The sequence below is a fragment of the Panicum virgatum genome, chromosome 4N (genome assembly GCF_016808335.1).
Source record: "Panicum virgatum strain AP13 chromosome 4N, P.virgatum_v5, whole genome shotgun sequence".
In the NCBI taxonomy this organism is placed as follows: Eukaryota; Viridiplantae; Streptophyta; class Magnoliopsida; order Poales; family Poaceae; genus Panicum; species Panicum virgatum.
The window spans coordinates 47,758,042-47,780,567 of NC_053148.1; the positions used below are offsets into that span (position 1 = coordinate 47,758,042).

The following is a 22,526-nucleotide window of genomic DNA, read 5'->3' on the forward strand; positions in this document are numbered from 1 at the left end:
CAGTGAAATATGCAGAAATCTAGGAGGGAGAACTCTACTCCTGCTCTGTCAGGAACAGGTGGACCAGGGGAAGGTGAGCAGCAGCAGAACAGCAAGGCCACAGCACGTCGTAGTGAATTTTTGTTAGTGTTGTTCAGCACAAAAGTGAGAGGTGACAGGGTTCTCATGAATCTGGACTGGACTGAGTAGCGCATTGGTTGTGTAGATCTAAAGATCTCAACGGAAAGGAGAAGATAGAAAGAAAACTATGCAAATTGAAAAGTTTTAAGCCCACTACTCTAGAGTTCTTTTTATACAAACCGGTTGTTACGTCGACTTCAAATGACAAAATCAGGAGAGCCAAACCACTAGGATTGGGGCAGAACCACAACGATAGTAGCTACACTTGAAGTTTACACACTGAAGAGGGGTGAGTACGGTCAGAGCCAGTGAACATTTCCTACCCCGTTGTAAATTGCAGAATGTTCATTCGGTATTCCAGTATAAAGTCTCCTCTATAGGATAAATACGAAGGAGCTACAATTTTGGTTATATTTTTGTAAACGCAGTGAGCTGTTGCAGTTATGAGGTGACAATAGGGTTATCAGCAGATTCATGAGAACGAGAATGACCAGTCATCCCAATGGGTTATCAGCATTTTCCGCATGAGAATAGGACTCAGTCGTTTCTCATCGTTTGGCCTGTATTCTTGTTGATCGCTATGCACGTCACTCTCAGTCAGAGGACGACCACTTCGAATTAGGACAGATCGTCTAGTTGCTGACATATTCATCTTGTCCCTACTCCAATGGTATCCAACTCAACAAAAAGGCATCACTAGGAAAGAAACGTAATTATATTTGTCGGTGTCCTCATCCGGCGGACCGGACCCAACTAGTGATGATGTTGTATATTCCTCGTCCCAAATGTTAATGCAAGAGGCAATACAGTAACGCACGAGTTTATCCTGGTTCCGGCCGTGGGGCCCTACGTCCAGCAAAGGGGTGTGCGAGAGCACTGTACTATCTTGCACCGGGGGTGTCTGTAGCAGGAGTTACAAGCGAGGCGAGAGAGGGAGGGAAGCTCCCAAGTCTTCTGCTAGAGGAGGAGTTGATTGAGGCGAGTGCCAATATCGGGGCTCAGAAGAGCGTATGTGCTCTATGAGTAGTGCTGAGTGTTGTGTTCTACCGAATGGGCCGAGCCCCCTAAGGGAAAGCCCGCCTCCTCCTTTTATAGACACAAGGAGGGACGGTGTACATGCACAAGGGATCGTGGAAGTCGTCGTCTTCTCCCCGAATCGCGGGGGTGCAGTGGTCGAGCACTGTGGGAAGTACACTGTGGGGTATGGCGCCGGGCGTGGCAGTCGTCCTGGGCATCGTCCTTGGTCTTGCGTAGATCGCGCCGGCGTCCTGGCGGCTCCAGCGAGCGGCGTGGTCGTTGCTGTGGGGGTACCGTCCTCCAGGTGTGGCGTGGCGGCGTTCCGAGGGTCCTACAGTCCAGCGTCTTGTCCTGTGTCGAGGCCGGAGCCGCTTCCGAGGGTCGTGCCCATGCCGTTTGAGGGCTCCGCGGAAGAGAAAGTACAAAGGAGGTATGGGGAGTTGGCAGTATAGTAGCTAGAGCAGTGCCGAGCACGTCTTGCACTGGGTCGCAGGTTCCCACAGTGTCGTCACAGCGTCCGGAATGGCGGAGCAGTGACCGGAGTTGGCGGACGAGACTCCGGTCACAGCCACTGTGGGGAATGACGGCCTGACGCCGTCTGACCCGGGCGCTGTGGAGGAGTGGTTGACATTAATGCCTCCGTACAGCGGGCGGGTGAGCGGAAGGTCCGTTTGTCCTTTCCGTCGAAGGGTGGCCTCGAGCGAGGCGGAGACGTTATGCTTTCTCGAGGGTAGGCTCGCTACCCTCGAGCGAGGCGGAGACGCGGGGCGCGGTCGAGGGCTTCGGCGGGGAGCCCTCGAGCGAGACGGAGATCACCCCGCGGGCACGAGAGGGGTGCGGATGGGCCGCACTGCGTACGTGGGCCGCGTGTTGAGCTTCTTTGAGTCTTTTTTTTTCTTCCAGATTGGAAGGAGCTTGTAGGCCTTCGTGTGCCTAGTTGCCCAGCATGTGTTTGCGTTTTTAGGACGGTTTTAGTCCCTTGATTAAAGTGCCCCTAATTATAGTACCCGACAATATTCCTCTAATAACTCCAACAATTAATAAATGGTGAAAAAAATGGAGCGGAGTAGAAACCCAACAAGGCAGCCACTACTGCAAATCTGGTCCTTAGCAGCACACAGTAAAGGAAATACTAGTGCAAATCTCTTGATCAAAGCAATGGATGCTACTCCGGCGATGTTGGCGGCTGCAGTCGCAGTCCTCGCCGTTGTTGCATCCCTCCCAGTACTGCTCCGCCTCCTCTCTGCCAGGGCCGGCGGCAAGAAGACGAAGCCCCCACTGCCTCCCGGCCCATTTGGTCTACCTTTCATCGGGCAGACGCTTAGCCTGGTCGGCGCCCTCCGCGCCAACACCGCCGACGACTGGCTCCGGCGCTGCGTTGCCGCGTACGGCCCCGTGTTGCGGCTCTCCCTCTTCGGCTGCCCGACGGCCTTCCTCGTCGGCTCCGCCGCCAACAAGTTCATCTTCGCCAGCGCTTCGGTGACCGCCAAGACCCCGGAGTCCTTGGCCCGGATGGTCGGCCGCCGGACGATCAGAGAGGTGGTCGGCGACGAGCATCGCCGCGTCAGGGCCATGATGGTCCAGTTCCTCAGGGTGGACGCCGTCAAGAGGTACGTCGCCAGCATGGACGACGAGGTCTGGCGCCACCTCGACGCGGAGTGGCGAGGCCGGGGCACCGTAGCCGTGATGCCGTCCATGAAGCTGCTCACGTTCGACGACATGTGCACGGCCATCTTCGGCCTCGGGAGGGACGCCGCCGTCCGGCGGGAGCTCTGGACGGAGTTCCAGCAGCTGGTGAGGGGCATCTGGGCGGTCCCGGTCAACCTGCCCTTCACCACCTACAGCCGGTGCCTCGCCGCGAGCCGCCGCGGGCGGCACGCCGTCGCTGGGGTCATCAAGGAGAGGAGGGCCAAGCTGGAGCGCGGGGAGAGCTCGCCGTTCAGCGACGTGGTCACCCTCATGCTCGCGGAGGGCCTGCCTGACGAGGAGATCATCGACAACGTCATGTTTCTCATGGTCGCCGCGCACCGCCACCCTCCTCACCTTCCTCATCCGGCAGCTCGAGGCCGACAAGGATGCCTACGACAATGTTGTCCAGGGTAACTAGCTTAGCTTGCGATCCTGATCATAAGCTAGCACTAAATTTTGATGGGTTCTAATCCATCCATGGACGATGGGATTCGATCAGAGCAAGAAGAGATCGCGCGGAGCAAGGCGCCCGGGGAGGCTCTGTCGTGGGAGGACATCATCAGGATGCGGTACACCTGGGCGGCGGCGATGGAGACGCTGCGGATGGTCCCGCCGGTGTTCAGCACGATGAGGAAGACGGTGGCCGACGTCGAGTACGGCGGCTACCTCATCCCCAAAGGCTGGCAGGTGATCCACGCGGCCAACATGACGCAGTGGGACCCGGCCATCTTCTCGGAGCCCGGCAGGTTCGACCCGGCGCGGTTCGAGAACCCGTCGGCGGTGCCGCCCTTCGCCTTGGTGCCGTTCGGCGGCGGCGCGCGCGTCTGCCCGGGGAACGAGTTCGCCAGGGTGGAGACACTAGTGGCCGTGCACTACATCGTGACGCGCTTCAGGTGGAAGCTCGCCGCCGGATGCGACCGCAGCTTCTCCAGGTTCCCGCTGCCGTACCCGTCCCAGGGCCTCCTCATCGACATTGAGCCTATTGAGAAATGAATGCTCGATTGCATCCGATTCAGGAATCCGTGTGCAGAAGCAGGAAGCGCCTTGAGAAAGCTCAGTAACAGCTGTAGTTCAGTTCAGTTGGCTTGATGTGCAGGTTTTCTGGCTGTGAATTCGCAGCATAATTTTGTGTTGCTTGTCAGTTATTATGCCAGTACACTGAAATATATAATCGAAGTTACAGTGATGTACTGAATATGACTATATTTATTATTTAAAACTAGTCGCACACATGCACGGGCAGTTGGCTACTTATAGTACAAAACTTAAGAATTATACATACAGAGAAGAATCATAATCACCCCAAAAATTTACAAAATGTACAACAGCTAATCTTTTCAGTTTTCACTATGTCAAAAATGCCCACTCTTGTTACTTTCTGCACATATCCAATGCGGATTGTTTCAGTTCTGGCACCTAACATTTTCGGACAAGAACAGGTACCGAAATCTTGAATCGAATGGGATAACGCTAAAACTGCGAACTCCTAGGAGACGCTGCTTGTGCGAAGATGAAGTATCTTGGATCGCAGCGATTTGGTCCGGGGTTAGATGACGGCAGATCCAGTCAGCAAGCAGAGAGTCCTCCACAATGCCCTTGGCATAGCTCTGCAGTAGCTTTGGGACTATAAGCTCTCCTTTGTCATTTATACCAACTGATGCTCGGATGTAGTCTCTCATTGATTCTTGAAGCTCCTGTCGAACATTTGCAGCAGAGAAAATCCGTACCTGGGTGACAACAAGTTATCGTTTCCACAATTGATAGGCAATAACAACACAGTGTAAATATCATGATAGCTATACTAGAGCACTGAACTTGAATTTCTTGTTGCCAAAATTTCCTGAAGCCATAGTATTTAGGATCCATGCTCAATTACTTTAAAGCATGTAATACTACCATCTGAGAAAACTTAACTCTAGAAACTACACACTGAAGCATCTGAAGAATTTCTTCTAACATGGTATGTAGCTTAACAAAGTCGTTTGAAAAAAAAAAGATATTTTAACAGAATATACTGATAACTTTTAGTTTCAGTAACAGAGTTCCACTGTAACTCATTCACTTACTGCAGGTGAAGAGAACATCCCACAACAGAGTGCAACGAGCACAAGGGGCTCAGTATCATCTATTGAATATTTTTTGAGCTTCTCTGAAGTTTTAAATTTGTGAAGGGCCAGCATCAAGGACTAAAAAGGAGGAAATAGTAAGATACGTTATGACTTGTATAAATATAACTGGCAAATAAGGAACAGAGTAGTACAAGCTGTGGCCGGTGCACTGGAGTCTTCATCTTCAAAATCACAAACTCAATTTCAGCTGCACTAACAGTCTGCCCACCGACCGTGTAACAGGCCTGCAATATTATCTCTACCTTGTCAAATTACCGTATGTTGAAAATCCAGCGAAAATTATAAGTCAAAAGAGATAATAGTCAAACCTTTTGCATTAGCGAGAAAAGCTTGATGTCATTTTCAGGGACACCATATGCCAAGTATGCCTGGTAAAGTCCAAGTAAACATGCAAAGTATTCAGGATGCAGACTATTTTTCAAATAAAGAACAAAAGAAAACATCATCTTCCATGTCTAACAAGTACGAAATCCTTAAGAAAGCCTGATAGATCATACTTACATGCATTATTAATGCATTGTACAAATTAATCCAAAATGCTAACCGTTCATCACAGTTCATAGAAGAAGGGTCAACCTGTGATAGTTGCTCCACAAGAAACCTGCAAAAAGAGAAAGGGAGGAACAGTTAACTACCACTTTACAAGTAAATTGCAGTAGTGCAGCTTAGTTGTATTTTTTTTCTCACATATTTACGGTTGCCTCCAAAATAATGTCGATTCACTTTTGCCAGGGTTGATCTAACTTTAAATGAATCATTTTTCGAACATGCGATGTGTCAATTAGAATCAATAGCTGAAGGAAAGTGTTTAACTGGAAACCTGAACTTCTTCAGAGCTCCAGATGCATATTGAAATTGTTCATTGACAATATACATCCAAGACACTTCAGTTACTGAACAATAGCTTCCAATGTCTCTCCGGGCTTCCTTCCCGTTAACATTGTATGGGTCAAAGATTTTAACTTCATCAACATCATCGTGGTGCAAGTCAATTGAAGGACTACGCAACACTGAGGCTATTACTGATGAATCTGATAAAGATGTCAATGTTGAACCAGATAGACGCTCTGCTGATGAAGATGAATTAGCAAAAGTTGCCTTTGGTGATATCTTGGAAGATGCCGATAAGTGAAGGAAGATATCTTTCATGGAGCGCACCATCTCTTCAGATAGCTCATTTGGATTATTCCACACATTTCCACCCGTGCTGCTTTTCTTCAAATTCGATTGGCTAAATGGTATTGCATCTATATTCTGATCTTCTTTGCTTTCTTTTTTCATAGAGCATGCCTCTTGCATCTGCAGGAATACAATTAGATCCTGCTTCACTGAAAACTGAATTTATGTACCAAGATGTGTAAAACTGAGGGAAATATAACTGCAGAATAGGACCTCTTCTTTTCGGTGTTCCAACAATCCAGTTAAAGAAACATCTCTGTGCTTTTCTAGCAGCCTATTTAGAGTTACCCGCTCTCTATCCTCACTGTCTTTTCCGTCATCCTGTAGATCTTCAGGTTCAGTAGAAAAATCTTCTTCCATTGAGTGATAATATCTGAACCCCAAATCTCTTAACATTGATACATGCTTAGAAAATTAACAAAGAATCAGTCACTAATTGCATAGAAAAATGTGTAACTTCTAAATTAGATTAAACCATGAAGATAATTTACTTCTTCCCCTGTACAGTCGCAAGCTGTGGAGGGTTGGCAATCTGATGATGTAGGTAGCAAGCATCCTGGATTATTCTCTGCAAGTAGCCTTTCATTCCTTGCATGGCATAACTGGTAATGTAGGTGATTTAGATCCTCCTCAAGCTTTGTGATAGCGATTTCCAAAGAGGCTATGCTAATCAGTAGTTCATGTGCCTTTAGAAAGGAGAGGACATCATAAGATTACAGGGTGCACAACTAGTGCCAGAAACAAATGGGTACATTATTATCTAAAGAGTGCACCTTGTCTGGAAGCTTTATAGAAGACTTGAGTATCAGTGCGGCGTTATATGTAATGGCATCCGCCAATGCCAGATGCAAGTCAATTTCTTCTTGGAGTTGCCTTTGCAATTTCTTAACCTGTAGAGGTATGTCAGGATTAGAGTATTACACTTAGTACTCAATCGCATCTGGGATTATTTGCTTTTGTTCTTTTAAACTTTGCAAAAAATATTCTTATGTTACCGAAGCTAGAGATTTCATGGAAAACTGCTCGAATCAGTTTCAAGAATAAACATAGTATATTTTGAACAAATTGCATGCATTCCCTGTGATTAAATGTTCGTGTCTAACATCGTGCAGGGCATGAAAAAACAAGAAATGCGCATCAGAGGACCACTCTGAAGAGCAATTTTCCATGAACCACTGGATATGCCCACGGCCAATAGCAGCCAGTCCCATTGGCAAATGCTTCCATTTAGCAGGCACAGAGCTCATCAAAACTCAAAACAAGCAAAAATCTTTAAACTTAAAACATCGTTCTACAAATTTCAAAATTTTGGAGTTCATAAACCAAGAAAGGCACTCACCTCCTGCTCCAGCTGCAACCTGTACTGCCGAATGCTGCACCTTCGCCCACCTTCCCTCTTGCCACTGCCAATGCTGGTGTCATCCTGCAAAGAAAACACAAACACCACCAGATCAGAGCTGCCATCAGACTCAATGCATCACCTGAAACTGTCATGGAACCAAGAAACAAGCACGCCATTGGATTGGAGGATACAGCCAAGGAGGAAGAAGAAACAATAGATGCCCCCAGCCCCTGCATGCATGCGAGTATGTGACCACTTCACAAGGGCAGAAGCAAAGGGGAAAGCGACATGTCATCTGGGCCTCCGAACACGGAACGCGAGCAGACAGCTTGTCTGAAGCTGCTACCGCCGCCTTACTAGCCTGCCCGATGGGGGACAGAAATGCACAAGACAACCGGAATTCTTGGAGCGAAAAATCCTCGAACGATGAACCAGAATGGCACAGAAATTGTCGTAAGGATTCTGAAAGATCGCAGTAGTGTGGCACTGTGGGCAGAAGAGAAGCTTCAGGAAGAGAGGGAACTTTGATCGCCAAGGAGGAAAGAACCAACCCCAGAGCAGCTCGCCGGCGCGCCGCCGCCGGCCATCCTCCGCACCGCCCTCTGGATCGACTCGCCCCTGCACACGTGCAGACCAAGAGAAGAAGAGCAAACTTTGAGCAAGACTCCAAGACCTGACGAAGCGTGCTTGCAAATTGCAGGAGGCAGCCAGAGAGCAGGGGCAGACAGGGTCACGGAGCGCATCTTGTCGGACGCCGCGGCCGCGGCTGCAGCGGCGGCCAGCGCGTCCTCCGCGCGCACGCACAGCATCCAACCCGCCTCCAATTCTTTACTCCGGCGCGGTACGCCTCCGGCACTAAACAAACCCGCCCGCCAAGGCGGCCGGAGACACCGCAAACGACAACCCCGCCGCCGCCGCCGGAGCCGCAGCGCATGTGCGGTGCGGCGGAGGATCAAAGAGTTTCTTTCCGGAATGGGACTGTGCTGCCGCGAGTGGCCGAGCAGCTAGTGATGGCAAGCAGGAATGGTGGCTACGCTATGATGGCTGCCATGACTAGCTCCATCACCGAGAACTACAGCTGCTACGACGCGGGTAGAGGCGATGGGCCGCGCGGTCAGACCCACGCCTTTGACGCCACACCTGTCGCTTCGCCGCGGCAATAATTGCGACGCCAGGACGGGGTGCGGGGGCCGTCAAAAAGGGCAGCGGAGGCCGGAGGCCCGGAGTGGTAGCTCAGGTTGGTCGGTTCTTGTTCGCGCGCGGCCGGCGGGGCCCCCCGGCGCAGCGGGAGGGGGAGCGGCCGGCCGGGGACGGGGAGAGTGAAGAGGGCACGAGCGGGTTGGGTGGAGTTGGTGAGCCAGGGGAGCAGCGTACCGGCCCGGAGGCTTCGGCAGCTTGCGCTTCAACTCCAAGTGGGCCCGCACCCGGCCGGGGGGGACGCCAGGGGAAAAAAGCTTTGCTCCGGCATGCGTCCGCGTGAAACTTTGCGCTCCACTCCAGCTTTCACTTTCTTTCTTTCTGAGCTGAGGCAGATCATCGGAGGATAATGGTTGCTGCTGGAGGCGAGCAGATCGTGGTGGCTTTGGCTTCGATTCGGATCTCGTGTCTTGCACATGAAACTTCCGAGGTAAGTGACGTCCGTGCCACGCCAACCGGGGCGGCTCGCTCACTCGCTCGTCACTCAGGGGCCGTTTAGTTCCTAAAAATTTTCGACTTCTCTTTGAACACATGTACGAAGCACTAAATATAATTAAATAATAAAATTAATTATACAGTTAGGATATACATGACGAGACGAATCTTTCGAGCATAATTAGTGCATGATTAGCCATAAGTGCTACAGTAACCCACACGTGCTAATGAAGCGGTCAAAGGTCTCAAAAGATTCGTCTCGCGGTTTTCAAGTTAGTTCTGAAATTAGTTTTTTAATTAGTGTCCGAAAAATCCTCCCAACATCTAGTCAAAGTGTCGATTTGACATCCAAATTTTTTTGTTTTTGAACTAAATTGGGATCTCCGCCGGGAGCCCGGGACAGCAGGTAGCTGAGCTTGGGCAGCGACAGCTGCAGCATTTTTTCCCCTTTCGGCCTTTCCCATGTCGCCCGCGGCTTTCGCCTGCGTCTTCCTTCCCGTTGGTCTGCTGCATCAAAAGCAGAGCCGTTGCAATATCTAGCTCTCCCAAGTCAATGCCAGGGTGTTTCTCCATGAATCCGTAATTAGCCATTTTAATTGTGATCTGCAGCTAAGCAACGGCTCGGGCCGGGTTACAACGTTTGGCATTGTTCATGTTACTATTTCCCAAACAAACTTTAGCTGAATCTTAACAGTTCAAAGCTCCGTCACTGGAAAAGTAGTCATCCTAAAAAAACAAAAGGAAAAGGCTATCACTCTTGAAGCCTGTTCGGCTGTTCCCTGCAAAGATTTGGTTGTGAACTTATGATCACGATACTGAACAATGCAAGGACGTTTGGATTTTAGCAGAGACAAGCAGACATCAGCTTTTGGTCATCAAATCCAACGTCCCTGTTTATGCAAAAAAGACGGCACAAAAGGAGGCCAATTTGAGCTGCTGATACTTAGCTTAAAACCAAGAATTTTTAGAGAATTCCTGAAACCAAGTGAAAGCATATCCGCCCGCATGCGTACCACCATTTCTTCTTGTTTTCTTAGAGATGATTCACTTAAACCTGACGAGACCTGAGAGTTTGTTTTACCCAATCGTCTTTTATTTGCGGAAGAAGTCTACATAACCCCATTAACTATTGGACATATACTACTTAACTCTCCAAACTACAAAACTGATTATTCTGCCCCCTGAATTTTCCAAAACCGGCCAAATAACCCCCAAGATGGTTTTGAAGGGTGGTTTTGTATTTTTCTTTATTATTTATTTCAGCTAAATCTTTGAAAAATCATAACAATTCACAAAAAAAATCCAAAAATTGTAAATTAAATTTTGTTGGACTCTAAATGAGTAGATCTACATAGTGAACATATAATATGGTATGCTTTAGTATAAATTTTTTGTTGTAGATTTAGATCTATACTTTTTTTGCAATTAATAGAAATAATTCATATCTGCAATTTCCATTGTCCAATTGTGGTGAAATTTTTATGGTGGGCTAACTATTGTATGCTTGAACTCTAGTAAAAACTTCATACTCATTGGATCATGTATACCTTTGTTATAAATTTATTTATTTTCATGCTGGTTAAATTTAAATAAATCTATAGCTAAATTATACATGATCTAATGAGTATGAAATTTTTACTCAAGTTCAGGGATACAATAATTAGCCCACCATAAAAATTTCATCAGAATTGGATAATGGAAATTGCATATATGAATTATTTCAATTAATTGCAAAAAAGTATAGATCTAAATCTATAATAAAAAATTTGTACTAAAACATACCATATTATATGTTTACTATGTATATCTACTTATTTAGAGTCCAACAAAATTTGATTTTCAATTTTTGTAATTTTCTATAATCTGTTATGATTTTTAAAGATTCAGCTGAAATAAATAATAAAGAAAAATGCAAAATCACTCTCCAAAACCGCCTTGGGGGATTATTTGGCCGGTTTTAGAAAGTTCAGGGGATAAAATAATCGGTTTTGTAGTTTGGGGTTAAGTAGTCTAGGTCCAATAGTTGATGGGGTTACGAAGACTTCTTCTTTTATTTGCTATTTATCATGAAATTCAGGTAAGTTGCAGCGCATAAAAGCAGCTGTGCGGCAGAGATGAAGCGTCCTGAAACGCAAATCCGGCTCAAGCGGAATCAAACGCAAAGCCCAAGCATTCCCCTTCCATTCCACTTCAACTACTCCAATCCCAGTATCCCACCAGTCGCATGGTCGATCGTTCTGGTCGGGCGACAGGCCCCGATTATTGGCGGAAGTCCACGCGACCTCGCCCATGGTCGACGCCACGCCGAGGAGCCAGGGGCCGGAGGCCGGTGCGTCCGTGGAGAGGACAGGAGCATGCATGATGCGCGGCGCGGGGATGCATCCTGCTCCTCTGACCTCTGCGTGTGGCAGCCCCTCGCTCCGATGGGTGTGCTTAGCTTTCTTGCCGTCCACGGCGACGTGGGCAGCACGGCGACGAGCGCAGCGTCGCTGGGCAGGAAGCTAGCTAGCCAGCGACGAGCGGAGGCCTCTCCTGCTCCTGCTCCCGTGAGAGCGGAGGGTTCGGACGAAGTTCAGACGGCAGCCGCATGCCCGGTGGACGGTGGTGACGAGGGACGCCGGAGGCCAAGCTTGCCTCTTCTCGGAGTCGTCGATGGTCTTGGCCACAGCCGGGCCTTCGTCGTTGCTTAATTTTGGGCTCCAGGTGGTGGCCATGGGGCCCGTGGTTGCGCCGGTGATGTCAGCCGGGTGCCCGGGTGACCTAGGCAATGGACGATGTTTCGTATACCGTCCGGGGTGGACGGCAAATGAAACACCGTCCACCCTGGATTCTCTGACAGCCGTCGGATGGGACATGTCCGGCCAAGATTTATGGCGAGAAATAACAAACGGAGACGCCTTTCTTCTTCCTCGCGCTCTCCACCGCGCCGTTCCCCTCGGCAGCTCGGGTGGTCTAGTGACGCAGTAGAAGCAGCTGTGACCCGTGGGAGCTCGCAGTGGAGTGGAGGCCGCGCCCCCGAATGCCGGGGTATCCGGGCCGGTGAATAGTTAAGGATCCGCTGGGCTACCGGCTGGAGGTTCAAGGTTGAAGCGGATGACCGCCGCCGAGGTGTTGCGGACCAGTTCAAGCATCTGTGCCCGGTCATTGTCAGCCATGGCGAGCGGTATTGTGCAGTTCGTCCTTCACTACTGTTATCCATTCATCAGCTTCGGCTTGATTAAAACCCACTCCCTTTGCCTTCACCGCCGCAGAGCTTTTTGCCAATTTGACAGTTCAAACGTTTGGCTTCGCCGATTTGCCACCGTCAACAATGGCTTCGCCGATTTGCCAATAAAAAGACTGCAACCTTGTTTTTCTTGCCATTTTGCTGTTTGGAATCCATTTTAATTTTCTCTCCCATACATACCCACGCGAAATGACAATCTTACCCCTTATCCTTCGTTCAAAGGATATCCCCTGGATGGCTGGTTCATTTAGTGCTCTCTCTCTCGTTTGCTCGTTCTGCCCTGCACCCGGTGCTTGGAGGTTCGACGGTGGCGAGCTTGGCAGGCGGATCTGCTGCTCCAGCCGAGGTAAGTGGTTCGAGTGCTCGTTGGCAGGCTGATCTGCTGCTCCAGGCAGATCCTTCCCATAATCTGTATAGGCTGAGTTCTCAATTTCTTCTCTTTCTCGTTGGCCTGAAATAGGTTTCCGATGCCGGCCAGGAGCAGCCAATGAGGACAGGAGCAGGCGGTAGAGGGTTGTGCCCCAGCTTGAAGGACAACACCGTTGGGTAATTTCTATTTCTCAGCCTATGTTTTCATTTTTAGTTGTTGCGTTGTGCATAAGGGGAACTGATGTTAGATCTAACTCTAACTCAGTTCATCCCTTTATCTTTGTTAGGGATGATCCGGATGGGGTTTTTAGTATTTCGATTAGAGTTCTTCCTTATGCTGTGAGGCTTGATGATGGAACCGTCAAGCAGTATGAAAGGCAAGATTTGGATTGGGATGTGTCCTTGAATGGGTACACAATGGATAGTTTTCTCACAGATCTCAAGCAGAGGTTGCATTTTGGCAGTACACAAGAGCCTCAGATCTGGTGCACTAACATGAGCACAAAGGCCCAAGAAAAGGTTCAAATCAGTGAGCATCTGCTAACCATATTCAAGGATAGATGGTCTACAAAGTGGGTGTGCTTCTTAGTTGAAATTGTTGACATAGGAAGTAGTTTTTCGTGCCAGTCAAGTGTGACTTTCTCGAGTAGTGGTACACAGGAACCCATAATTCTTGAGTCCCAGCCATGTGAGCAACCTGATGTTGAGTTGATTGATTGGGACACACTGGTAATTCAGGAAAGCCATGATGAGGAAGGAAGAATTGAAACCATTGGACAAGATGAATTGTACATTATTTTGGGGTTGAAGGATGAGGATGAAAGGGCAAAGAAGGCTGCAGAGGCTGCTGCAAAGGAGGCTGCAGCACAGGCTGCTGAAACCCAAGGAGATACCATGCCATTGGACATAGATGGTGCGGCCATTCCAGTGGACGATGTCATACCAGAGGAGTTGCATCTAAGATATGATAAGGATAAGCCACAAATGAAACTTGGCCTTTGTTACCCTGATATGGATGAGTTCAGGATGGCTGTGAGGCAGTATGCAATTAATGAGGAGTTTGAATTGGGTACAGAGAAATCAGATAAGAAGCGATTTAGAGGGTATTGCACTGGTGAAGATTGCCCTTGGAGAATAGTCGGCAATCGGCAAAGCGATAAGAGAACTATCATGGTACTAACTTGTTATTTTTCATGTGTTTGTAGTGCCTGACCTGCAGCTATTTTTCATATGTTTTCAATTGCTCATGTGAACTAATTTTCATCGCTACTTGAATGCAGATCACCCTTTTAGTGAATAAACATGATTGTATTTCAACCAGCAGAATAAAGACTACCACAGCTTCAAAATCCTGGGTGGCTGCAAAAGCTGTCCCTATCCTCATCAAGGACGAGAAAATGGGTGCTAAGCAGCTGCAGAGAAAGTTGGAAGATGACTACAACATCACTGTTGGGTATGATACAGTATGGAAAGGAAGGGAGATGGCTTTGAAACAGATATATGGGTCATGGGAAGAGAGTTTCCATACATTGTACAGTTGGAAGGCAGAGATTGAGAAGGTGTCTCCAGGAAGTGTAGTCGAGATTGATACCGAGGTTGTACAAGGGAGAGTTTACTTTCGTAGATTTTTTTGTGCACTAGCCCCTTGCATTGAGGGATTCAAGGCTGGTTGTAGGCCATACCTATCCATTGATGGGACTGCACTTAATGGAAGGTGGAATGGCCATTTAGCTTCTGCTACGGGTATAGATGGAAACAATTGGATGTATCCAATAGCTTTTGGATTCATAGATTCAGAGACTGAAGACAACTGGATTTGGTTTATGAGTCAGCTCAATAAAGCAATAGGGAATGCTTACCCTTTGGCCATTTGTACAGATGCTTGTAAAGGTTTGGAAAATGCAGTTAAACAAATATTCCCTCAAGCTGAACATAGGGAATGCTTTAGACACTTGATGCAAAACTTCATCAAGAGGTATTCTGGTGACACATTTGGAAGGATGTATCCCGCTGCAAGAGCATATAGAACTGCTGTTTTTGATCATCACATGGAAAAAATTTTGGAGGCAGATTCTGAAGTGGGGATGTACCTAGCTCAGTACCATCACCTATTGTGGATGAGGTGTGCTTTCAACCCAGCCATCAAATGTGATTACATCACAAATAATATTGCTGAGGTGTTTAATAACTGGGTAAAAGACTATAAAGACCTGCCTGTTACAGAGCTAGCTGATAAGATAAGGGAGATGATAATGGTACTATGGGATAAGAGGAGAAGGATGGGAGAAAGGTTTCATGGATGGTTACTCCCAACTGTAAGACTACAGCTAAGGGCGAGGACTAGAGGATTAGGACACCTGAGAGTTGTCGGCTCTGCTAGATTTTCTGCAGAAGTTTGGGACAACAGTAGAGATAACCATGTGAGGCATGTTGTTAAATTATTGGATAGAACCTGCACTTATGAAGAGTGGCAACACACAGGTAAACCATGTGAACATGCCTTGGCTTTTCTGACGACACAAAAGCAAGTCCCATTCAATGATTATGTTCATGAGTACTTCTCAGTTCAGAGGTTTATAGCAGCATATGAACGAGTGATTGAACTAATGACTGATAGAAGTATGTGGCCAAAGGTTGACCTTGGCTATGTCTTAGGGGCACCTCTTGGGAAAAGGGGAGTTGGCAGACAGAGAAAGAATAGGATCAAAAGCTTCCTAGAGGGAGGTAGCAGGAAAGGGAAAGTAGGAAATGATAATGAGAATGAGAAAGAAAAAGAGAAAGACATAGAAAAGGGAAAGGAGAAGATAATGATTAGAGGCCCAGTGACATGCCGTAGATGTGGAAATAAGGGCCATCGGCAGACTAGCTACAAATGCCCACTGAATGGCACAAAAAAGAAGCCAAGGAAGCCAAGGAAAAATAAAACAAAGCAGCTGAGAACTGATTCTACACCTATGAAGTCTAACATCACAAAGGGTCCACTACTGGAAGATAGCCCTGGGATGCTCACAAGAAGGTAATGAAGCTCCTTCTTCGCTAAAATTGCTTGTATTATTATTGTTTGCAACTTTACCTAATCTAGCTTTGTTTTCATATGAAGGCGTCTAGCGATGCTTAGGGGAGAAGGCACTTCCAATCAGAGCACTGCAGCAGCTCCTGCTACTCCAAGCACGCCAACAGCTTCAGTTAAGACTGCTAGCAAGACTGCAGTGAAAAAGATTACTCCAAAGAAGAGGAAAAGGAATCTGGAAGACTGCTACTAAAACCCTCTCTTTTGTACCATGAAAGTGCTCTATTTTGTTGAGCCATCTAAACTGTGTGATGACTCCTCTATTTTGTTCAGCCATCTAAACTTTGTGATGACTGCTATCTTGAATTATGATTTGTATGCTAAATAGTTGCAGTCTGAACCTTGCAACTCATTATGAATGAATGAATCAATGGACCATGATGCTGTTGGGTGTCAAATTAATTCTCAAATTTTCTTGTCAATCGGACTGGGGCAGAGCTGGTACGCCACCAGGATGAGCTCCTTTTGTGACATGCTTGCTGGTGGACCCAGACAAGAAAAACAAGAGGATGGGAGGGAGAAACGACTTCTGGGACGTGAGTGCTAGGGAAAGAGATAAGGGGTAAGATTGTCATTTCGCGTGGGTATATATGGGAGAGAGAATTAAAATAGATTCCAAACAGCAAAATGGCAATGAAAACAAGATTGCAGTCTTATTTGTGGCAAATCAGCGAAGCTATTGTTGCCGGTGGCAAATCGGCGAAGCCAAACGTTTGAACTGGCAAATTGGCAAAAAGCTCACCGCCGCATCCTACGATAAAAATTACACACATATCGCTCTCCCGCGAGCTCCAGATATTTTGCAAAAACATCCTCTGGTTTCGTAGAAATCACAGCCCAATCTAGCACACCCAAAACGAACAGTAACCACGTTCATATGTTTTACAAATAAACCCTCGTACTCAAATTTATTTCAACACAAAGAAGCGAAAAAACAAAAATGCTATCATTTTCACAAAAACCACCCCGAGGCAATTTTGCAAACACCCCCTCCCACCACCCAACCGGCCACCTCCCAACCGCAACCCTAACCCGGCTCCTCAGTCCTCCTCGCCGCCCGCCGCCGCCTGCCCTCCCATTCTCCCTCTCCTCCTACCTCGACGCTCCTCCCCGCCGGCTGGGGCCCTCGCTGGAGCGGCCGGTGCCTAGTGCCGCGGCGCCCTTGCTGGGACGGCCCGCCCAGCCTTGCGTCCCCCCTCTCGATGCGGCCGGTGCCACGGCTTGCGCGGCCGGCCCCAAGCACCGTGGTCCCCTGCCTGACGCAGCCAGCCCCCAGCCTCGCGGGCCCCTGGCTGCCGCGACCGGCGCACAGGCTCAACGACGGTGCCGATCCGGCGACACTGCTGTGGCACGGACGACGAATACCTGGATCCGGCGGACCCTCCATGGCTCGACCCGCCCCGCGGCTCGCTGCTCACCTGGGTCGGGCAGCCTCTCGGTGGCTTGGGCTTCCTCCGACGCACTCTTGGCGGTGCTGTGCCGCTGCGACTGGGGCGCCTGCACCGCTGTCGCGCGAGCGTGGCGGAGGCGGGGTGCCGGCACCGTGGAGGACGGTCTACGCCAAGTCGCCAGGCTAGGCACCCTGTCCGCGCACTGTGTCCTCGTGAGGGGAGTGTCGCCTCGATCCCGCACGCGCACTCGCTCAACCTCGATGAAATTACTGACAAATAGCTCACAGATTGCAGTATGCGCCATCAGTTTGCTTGCTTTGAAATTTCACTGATTATTGGAACTGACCCCGTCTGATATATGCTTTTCCTAGGAAGAAACTTACGAGTTTCGAGTATGTGGAGTCTAATGGAAAAGATGTTGGTCTCAACGTTCCAAAGAATCCTTAAACAGTTCTAGCCATTGTGGATTATAGGGAGATGGTCTCACCGTGTGAAAGAAGGCTGAAACAGTTCTAGCCATTGTGGATGATTGGGAGAAACTTCAACCAAGTCATTGAGAAGGCTGCTGCTAATAAGGCATTCACGTCTGACTTACTGATGCAGCACTATTCTTTTAGCAGATTAGCAGAATTCTCATCTTGACATGGATGGACCTCATTGTAGGTACTTCGGTTTGTCATCGGCTGAGGTAAAGTATAAGTCAAAACACAGGTTACACAGCATCATTTGGCAGTGCCAGCTGCGTCCATGTGCCTGCCCTGTTTTGTGAGAACTAGCTTGACTCTGATCAAAGGAAAAAATACTGTTAAAGTAGGATGGCAATGCAATCTGAATAAGAAAGAAATGGAATGAGATATGAATATAATGTTTAGTAAGTTAATTGCATCAAAAGGTAATAAAAGGACACTCGATAATAGGGTGTGGTGTATAGTGTACACTCGATAAGCTAGCATATAAAAGGACATTCTTAGCACAGGAGAGTTATCGCTGTCAACTAAGGCAAGAGTTCTCTTACATTTTCGCCTATGATTTTTGGAGTTTCAATTTTTACCTATGATTGTTTGGAGTTCCATTGCACTAATGCAACAACTTTCTAAACAGATATTACTGCCGTCCTAGGAAAGAAAGTACAATCCTACAGTGGATTAGAGGTAGTATTCCTCAACCTCTGCACTAGCATAATCTGATAATCATCAAAAGTCTCAGCATGCTTTTTAAGTTGAGTAGTTGACAATGCCGTACTTCTTTTTTTAGGTTTGGGCTGGGCTGCGCAGCAACAACAAGGCTGCTATTCTCTAGAATCGGTAGGACTACCATGAAACTATCACCACACAATGGTCAAACATCGGGTGTATACAGAGGGGGGGAGGGGTGGAGTGGTCTGTGATGCTTGGGACCAGTATCTTGGGATGGAGCATACTGACACTGCACTCTACATGCTGTATACAGTGAAACAGGTATGAAGTTTTCTTGTGAAATGATGATCTCAAATTCTCCACTGTTGATTTCTTCACCATAGTTGAGAATTCACTGTTATGCTAAGAGAGATGTATTTGCAGACTTTTTTTTTGTAAGAGTGCAATTCATTAATTCGAAAATGTTTACAATCAAGATGTACAAACTCATGAAAACAAGCAGTAGATTGATATCTCCAAACCGGCGAATGCATACAATCTTATGGAAGTATGTTGTGTTCTAGAGATAGATTCAGTTTCAGTTTCATTTTCAATTTATGTTCATGGCCATATTCAGAGCTTTGTCAATTTTTAGGAATTTTGACATTTACAAAGCTGTAAAGGATCCAAAGGCCTATGCAATGAAATTTCATATACTTTGGCCAAATGGTTTGGTAGTTATAGCTACTTTGTTTTATGGCACCCTGGAACTTCCAGACTCTTATGTGTGCATTTATATACCGTTTTGCCCTACATATAGTTAGAAATAAAAATAAGGTGTCCCAATTTAGAAATAAAAATAAGGTGTCCCAATTTCCACTGTGCAGAGGTTTCAGCAGTAAGCAAAGCCGTGTTGCCGAGATCACAGCCTCAAAGATAAGGTGCTGGAGTTGTTGTTTCTCTTGCTATCCTCTAGATTTGTGTGCCTAGAACTAGAAGATAGGAGTAAGATCAATGAATGAACTTGATCAGTCCAATTCACCAGGTCTATTTGATCATCTTTTGGTAAATGAAGACCAAACATGTAATTGATGCAGATCATTGCTACCTTGCCTAACCTTTTTTACATTGCTAATATAATTATTATTATTGTGTGAGCTCAACTTCCATTATCTATATCTGATATATTATGAGCTATAGAAAAGCAAAATCTTGCCTGTACTTCCACCATCTGGAACCATGCATATCTCACCATGCATATCTCAGGTTCAAATACTGCAAATTAGTTGTTTAGTAGTAGTTAAAAAAGTTAATGTCTTTTTTATTCCGGGCTCCTGAGGGGAATTGATTTAATTTAAAGAGATCTTTGGATCTTATCATTTTTCTAGATGCATGTGGGATAGGCTCATGATTTGTACTGATGCAGTGATGACGCCGATTTTTGTAGAAAGTTGGCAAAGGGGGAATCAGTCATGGTGTTGCCTGGTATGTGGTCAGAATATATTGTGTAGACTATAGAGCTGCATATTTATGCTACTCATTGAGAATGTTATTAAAAATGATAGTCAGTACTTGATTTTGTTAAGGGTATTATAGTCATAGCACCTAGTCTAGGGTTTGGGGGTATCCTCTTGTATTGTATATATAGCCCAAAGGGCCTCTATCAATACATACACACAGAGTTCAGTTCTCCTCTCTCTCATTCGTGACATGGTATCACAGCTGTAGGTTCCTCGATCCGGTCCGCCACCCTCGTCGTCCCGCTGCGCCGTCCCCGGGAGGATCCATTCTTCCCTCCTGGGGGCGGCAACCCCCAACCCCAAACCCAAATCCATTTGTTTTCGTAGATTGAGTCGTAGCAGCAGCAGCAGACATACCCATTCTTTTCCCTATCGGGATCCGTTGCTTCCATCCGCCGCCGTCGCGACTCAGCTCGTCGTCGATCCGCTCGCGGGAAGGGAGCAGCAGCCCTGCCCGTCATGGATTCGCTGTCGTCGCGCACTGTCGCGCGCCGCCGCCTGTCTGGCCGCCATCGTGGCTCTCCTCTGCCCGCCGTCGCGTCCGCCCGTCGCGGATCCGGCCGCCCCGCCGCCCATCGCGGCCGTCCTCATCCTCGTCCGCACCAGATCTGCGGCGGGAGCGGCCCGCCACCGCCCGTCCGCACCCGTCGCCGCCGGCCCGTCCTCTTCACCACCCATCACCGCCGGCCCGTCCTCTTCACCGCCCGTCCCCGCCGGCTCGTCCTCCGCGCCTGTCGCGCGGCCGCCGTCCGCTCCGCCCGCACGTGTCCATCCGCGGCCGCCCGCGCATCTGTCGCTCGGAGACCGTCCGCCGCGCCCGACGCGCGGCCACTGTCCGCGCCGTCCGCGAGCCTCCATCAAACCGGCCACCGTCGCGGCTACCTCCCCCGCCCGTCACTGTGCCGTCTATGGAGCAGGGGTGGGGAAGCTGGGGAAGAGGAGGAGGCCGCTCAGCTCTAGATGGCGCGGCCCGTTGCTGCCGCTGTCGATTCATCGCCGCCCTCCCGTCCGTCGTCGCAGCGGCCCGTCACCCCATCCTGTCGCGCGGCCACTCGTCGCCTCGTCTTCATCAACCGCCGCTCGTCAGTAGTCATCAGTGCCGCCGCCCCACCCTCCTGCCTGGCTGCCTGCTTGCAAGGGCAAGCTTTTGCTCGTGCTGTTGTCATGTTGGGCCTCATTTTGGACTGTTGCCTGCTGGAGGCCCGGTTGAGGAGGTTGCCCAATTTTAGTGCTGCACTGCTGCTCGCTGTTTTGCTGCTGCTCTGTTCATGTATCATGTCTTGCTTGAAGCATGCCAGCATTGCATTTGCATCCTTGTGCTAGTATCTACTGCCTATCTGCATCAGTCCATTGCCATCTTTTGTTGCTTGCTGCTTGCTGCTGCCTATCCATAGTATATTGACATATATTTCCGCTGTTTATCATCTCCATTGTGCTAGCATATTAGTCAGTGTCATGTTCTTCTGTGTTCATCTAAGTCATTATCAATCCAAGTCCAATTGCATATCTTCAGTTCGTCAATGCCGTGCGTGTCCACAAAATTCATTGTCAGATCAGCCAATTTCTTTGTTTTGTTTTATGGTTAGCCGAGTCCCGTCGATTTAGCTAATCACATCATCATTGTGGTGCGACAATGCCCTCTTGGTCTCTTTCAGAGCCGTTTTGCTCCACGTCATGATCAATGGCCGTCTATTTGTCGTCATCACCTTCCTGTCTCGCCACTTGCCGTCTTGCAGTGGTGCTTTCTACCTTTGGCTAGTTTGACACATCCCACTACTTTGTCGTGTTCAATTCTCCAAAGCAAGGCTCGTGTTTGAGGAGTCGACGTACTGGTTTGTGAAGACTCGAGGTATTTGCTCAAGTACTGGTTTGTGAAGGGAATACCCTCTTGTGGAGGAACTCATCTACATGACATGTTCAAGAGTTGCACGCTTCGACGATATCAAGATTTTAGACTTGGATGTATCTTTTTCCTTTTGTTGAGTCTAGTGCTTAGTGTCAACTCTCCAAATGCAACGTCATTGCATTCACGTGGCATTTGAGAGGGGGTGTTAAGGGTATTATAGTCATAGCACCTAGTCTAGGGTTTGGGGGTATCCTCTTGTATTGTATATATAGCCCAAAGGGCCTCTATCAATACATACACACAGAGTTCAGTTCTCCTTCTCTCTCTCATTCGTGACAGATTTATCGGTAGCCAACTACTTTTAGTGATTATATGGCCTAATCAGGCCTAAGTAAACAGGCTGGCTCTATAACACTGCTAGCAAAATGTATGTGTAGAATAATTTCTTAGATTGAGGCTCCAAGATGACATATTTTCATGTGTCCCCATGTAGTAATATAATATTCTCAATTTTAACTAAAGAAGGCAAGGGCACCGTCCTTCACTTTGTGGGTACTACAAAACGTTTCTTGTTAATTTGCAGGGACTGCCTTAGGCGTTTAAAACTGGCTGCACATAACCTTTGCTTCGGATCCAGCAAAGCTGAAGCAAGGAAAGGTTGAGATGCTGGACAGAACCCTGATGCATAGGAAAGCCTGGTGCTCTTGGATGTGTTGTAATATTCATTATTCAACAGACATCTAATGGCTAGGCCTATGATAGCTTCGTGATCGGATATGTTGTAGTATTTATGATTCAAATGCCGGATAGATATCTATATTGCCATGCATATAGTTTAACTAATACTTTTTGTTGTCTTATAATTACTGATACCTGATTGT

General features: G+C 47.9%; 2 protein-coding genes, 1 long non-coding RNA gene and 1 pseudogene across 9 annotated transcripts; 3 read left to right on the forward strand and 1 right to left on the reverse strand.

The window, feature by feature from the left end:
• The first annotated feature begins 2,097 nt into the window (after positions 1–2,097).
• Positions 2,098–4,056, forward strand: LOC120668591 (annotated as a pseudogene).
• Positions 4,057–4,069: 13 nt separating this feature from the next.
• On the reverse strand, positions 4,070–8,754 carry LOC120668590. Of its 3 annotated transcripts, XM_039948333.1 has the most exons (12): positions 8,203–8,741; positions 8,028–8,094; positions 7,474–7,557; positions 6,908–7,024; positions 6,626–6,820; positions 6,348–6,539; positions 5,776–6,254; positions 5,457–5,556; positions 5,264–5,323; positions 5,087–5,179; positions 4,893–5,012; positions 4,070–4,553 (listed from the first exon to the last, which is right to left on the reverse strand). In XM_039948333.1, the coding sequence occupies exons 1-12, from the start codon at positions 8,283–8,285 to the stop codon at positions 4,230–4,232; spliced, it is 1,914 nt and encodes a 637-aa protein (XP_039804267.1). In that variant the 5' UTR covers positions 8,286–8,741; the 3' UTR covers positions 4,070–4,229. The 3 variants fall into 3 exon arrangements, with proteins under 3 accessions (XP_039804267.1, XP_039804266.1, XP_039804268.1); XM_039948332.1 differs by having other exon boundaries at positions 8,028–8,749; XM_039948334.1 differs by lacking the exon at positions 4,893–5,012 and having other exon boundaries at positions 8,028–8,754.
• Positions 8,755–12,358: 3,604 nt separating this feature from the next.
• On the forward strand, positions 12,359–16,154 carry LOC120668592. The gene is made up of 5 exons (XM_039948335.1): positions 12,359–12,680; positions 12,795–12,880; positions 12,991–13,876; positions 13,984–15,719; positions 15,804–16,154. The coding sequence occupies exons 2-5, from the start codon at positions 12,822–12,824 to the stop codon at positions 15,964–15,966; spliced, it is 2,844 nt and encodes a 947-aa protein (XP_039804269.1). The 5' UTR covers positions 12,359–12,680; positions 12,795–12,821; the 3' UTR covers positions 15,967–16,154.
• A 659-nt stretch (positions 16,155–16,813) lies between these two features.
• LOC120668593 lies at positions 16,814–22,517 on the forward strand. Of its 5 annotated transcripts, none has more exons than XR_005672489.1 (6): positions 16,814–17,852; positions 18,266–18,315; positions 18,419–18,621; positions 19,167–19,220; positions 19,325–19,764; positions 22,229–22,517. It is a non-coding gene; the product is annotated as an uncharacterized LOC120668593 (long non-coding RNA). The 5 variants fall into 5 exon arrangements; XR_005672491.1 differs by having other exon boundaries at positions 16,816–17,852; positions 19,668–19,764; XR_005672488.1 differs by having other exon boundaries at positions 16,816–17,457; positions 17,536–17,852; positions 19,167–19,764.
• Positions 22,518–22,526: the final 9 nt, after the last annotated feature.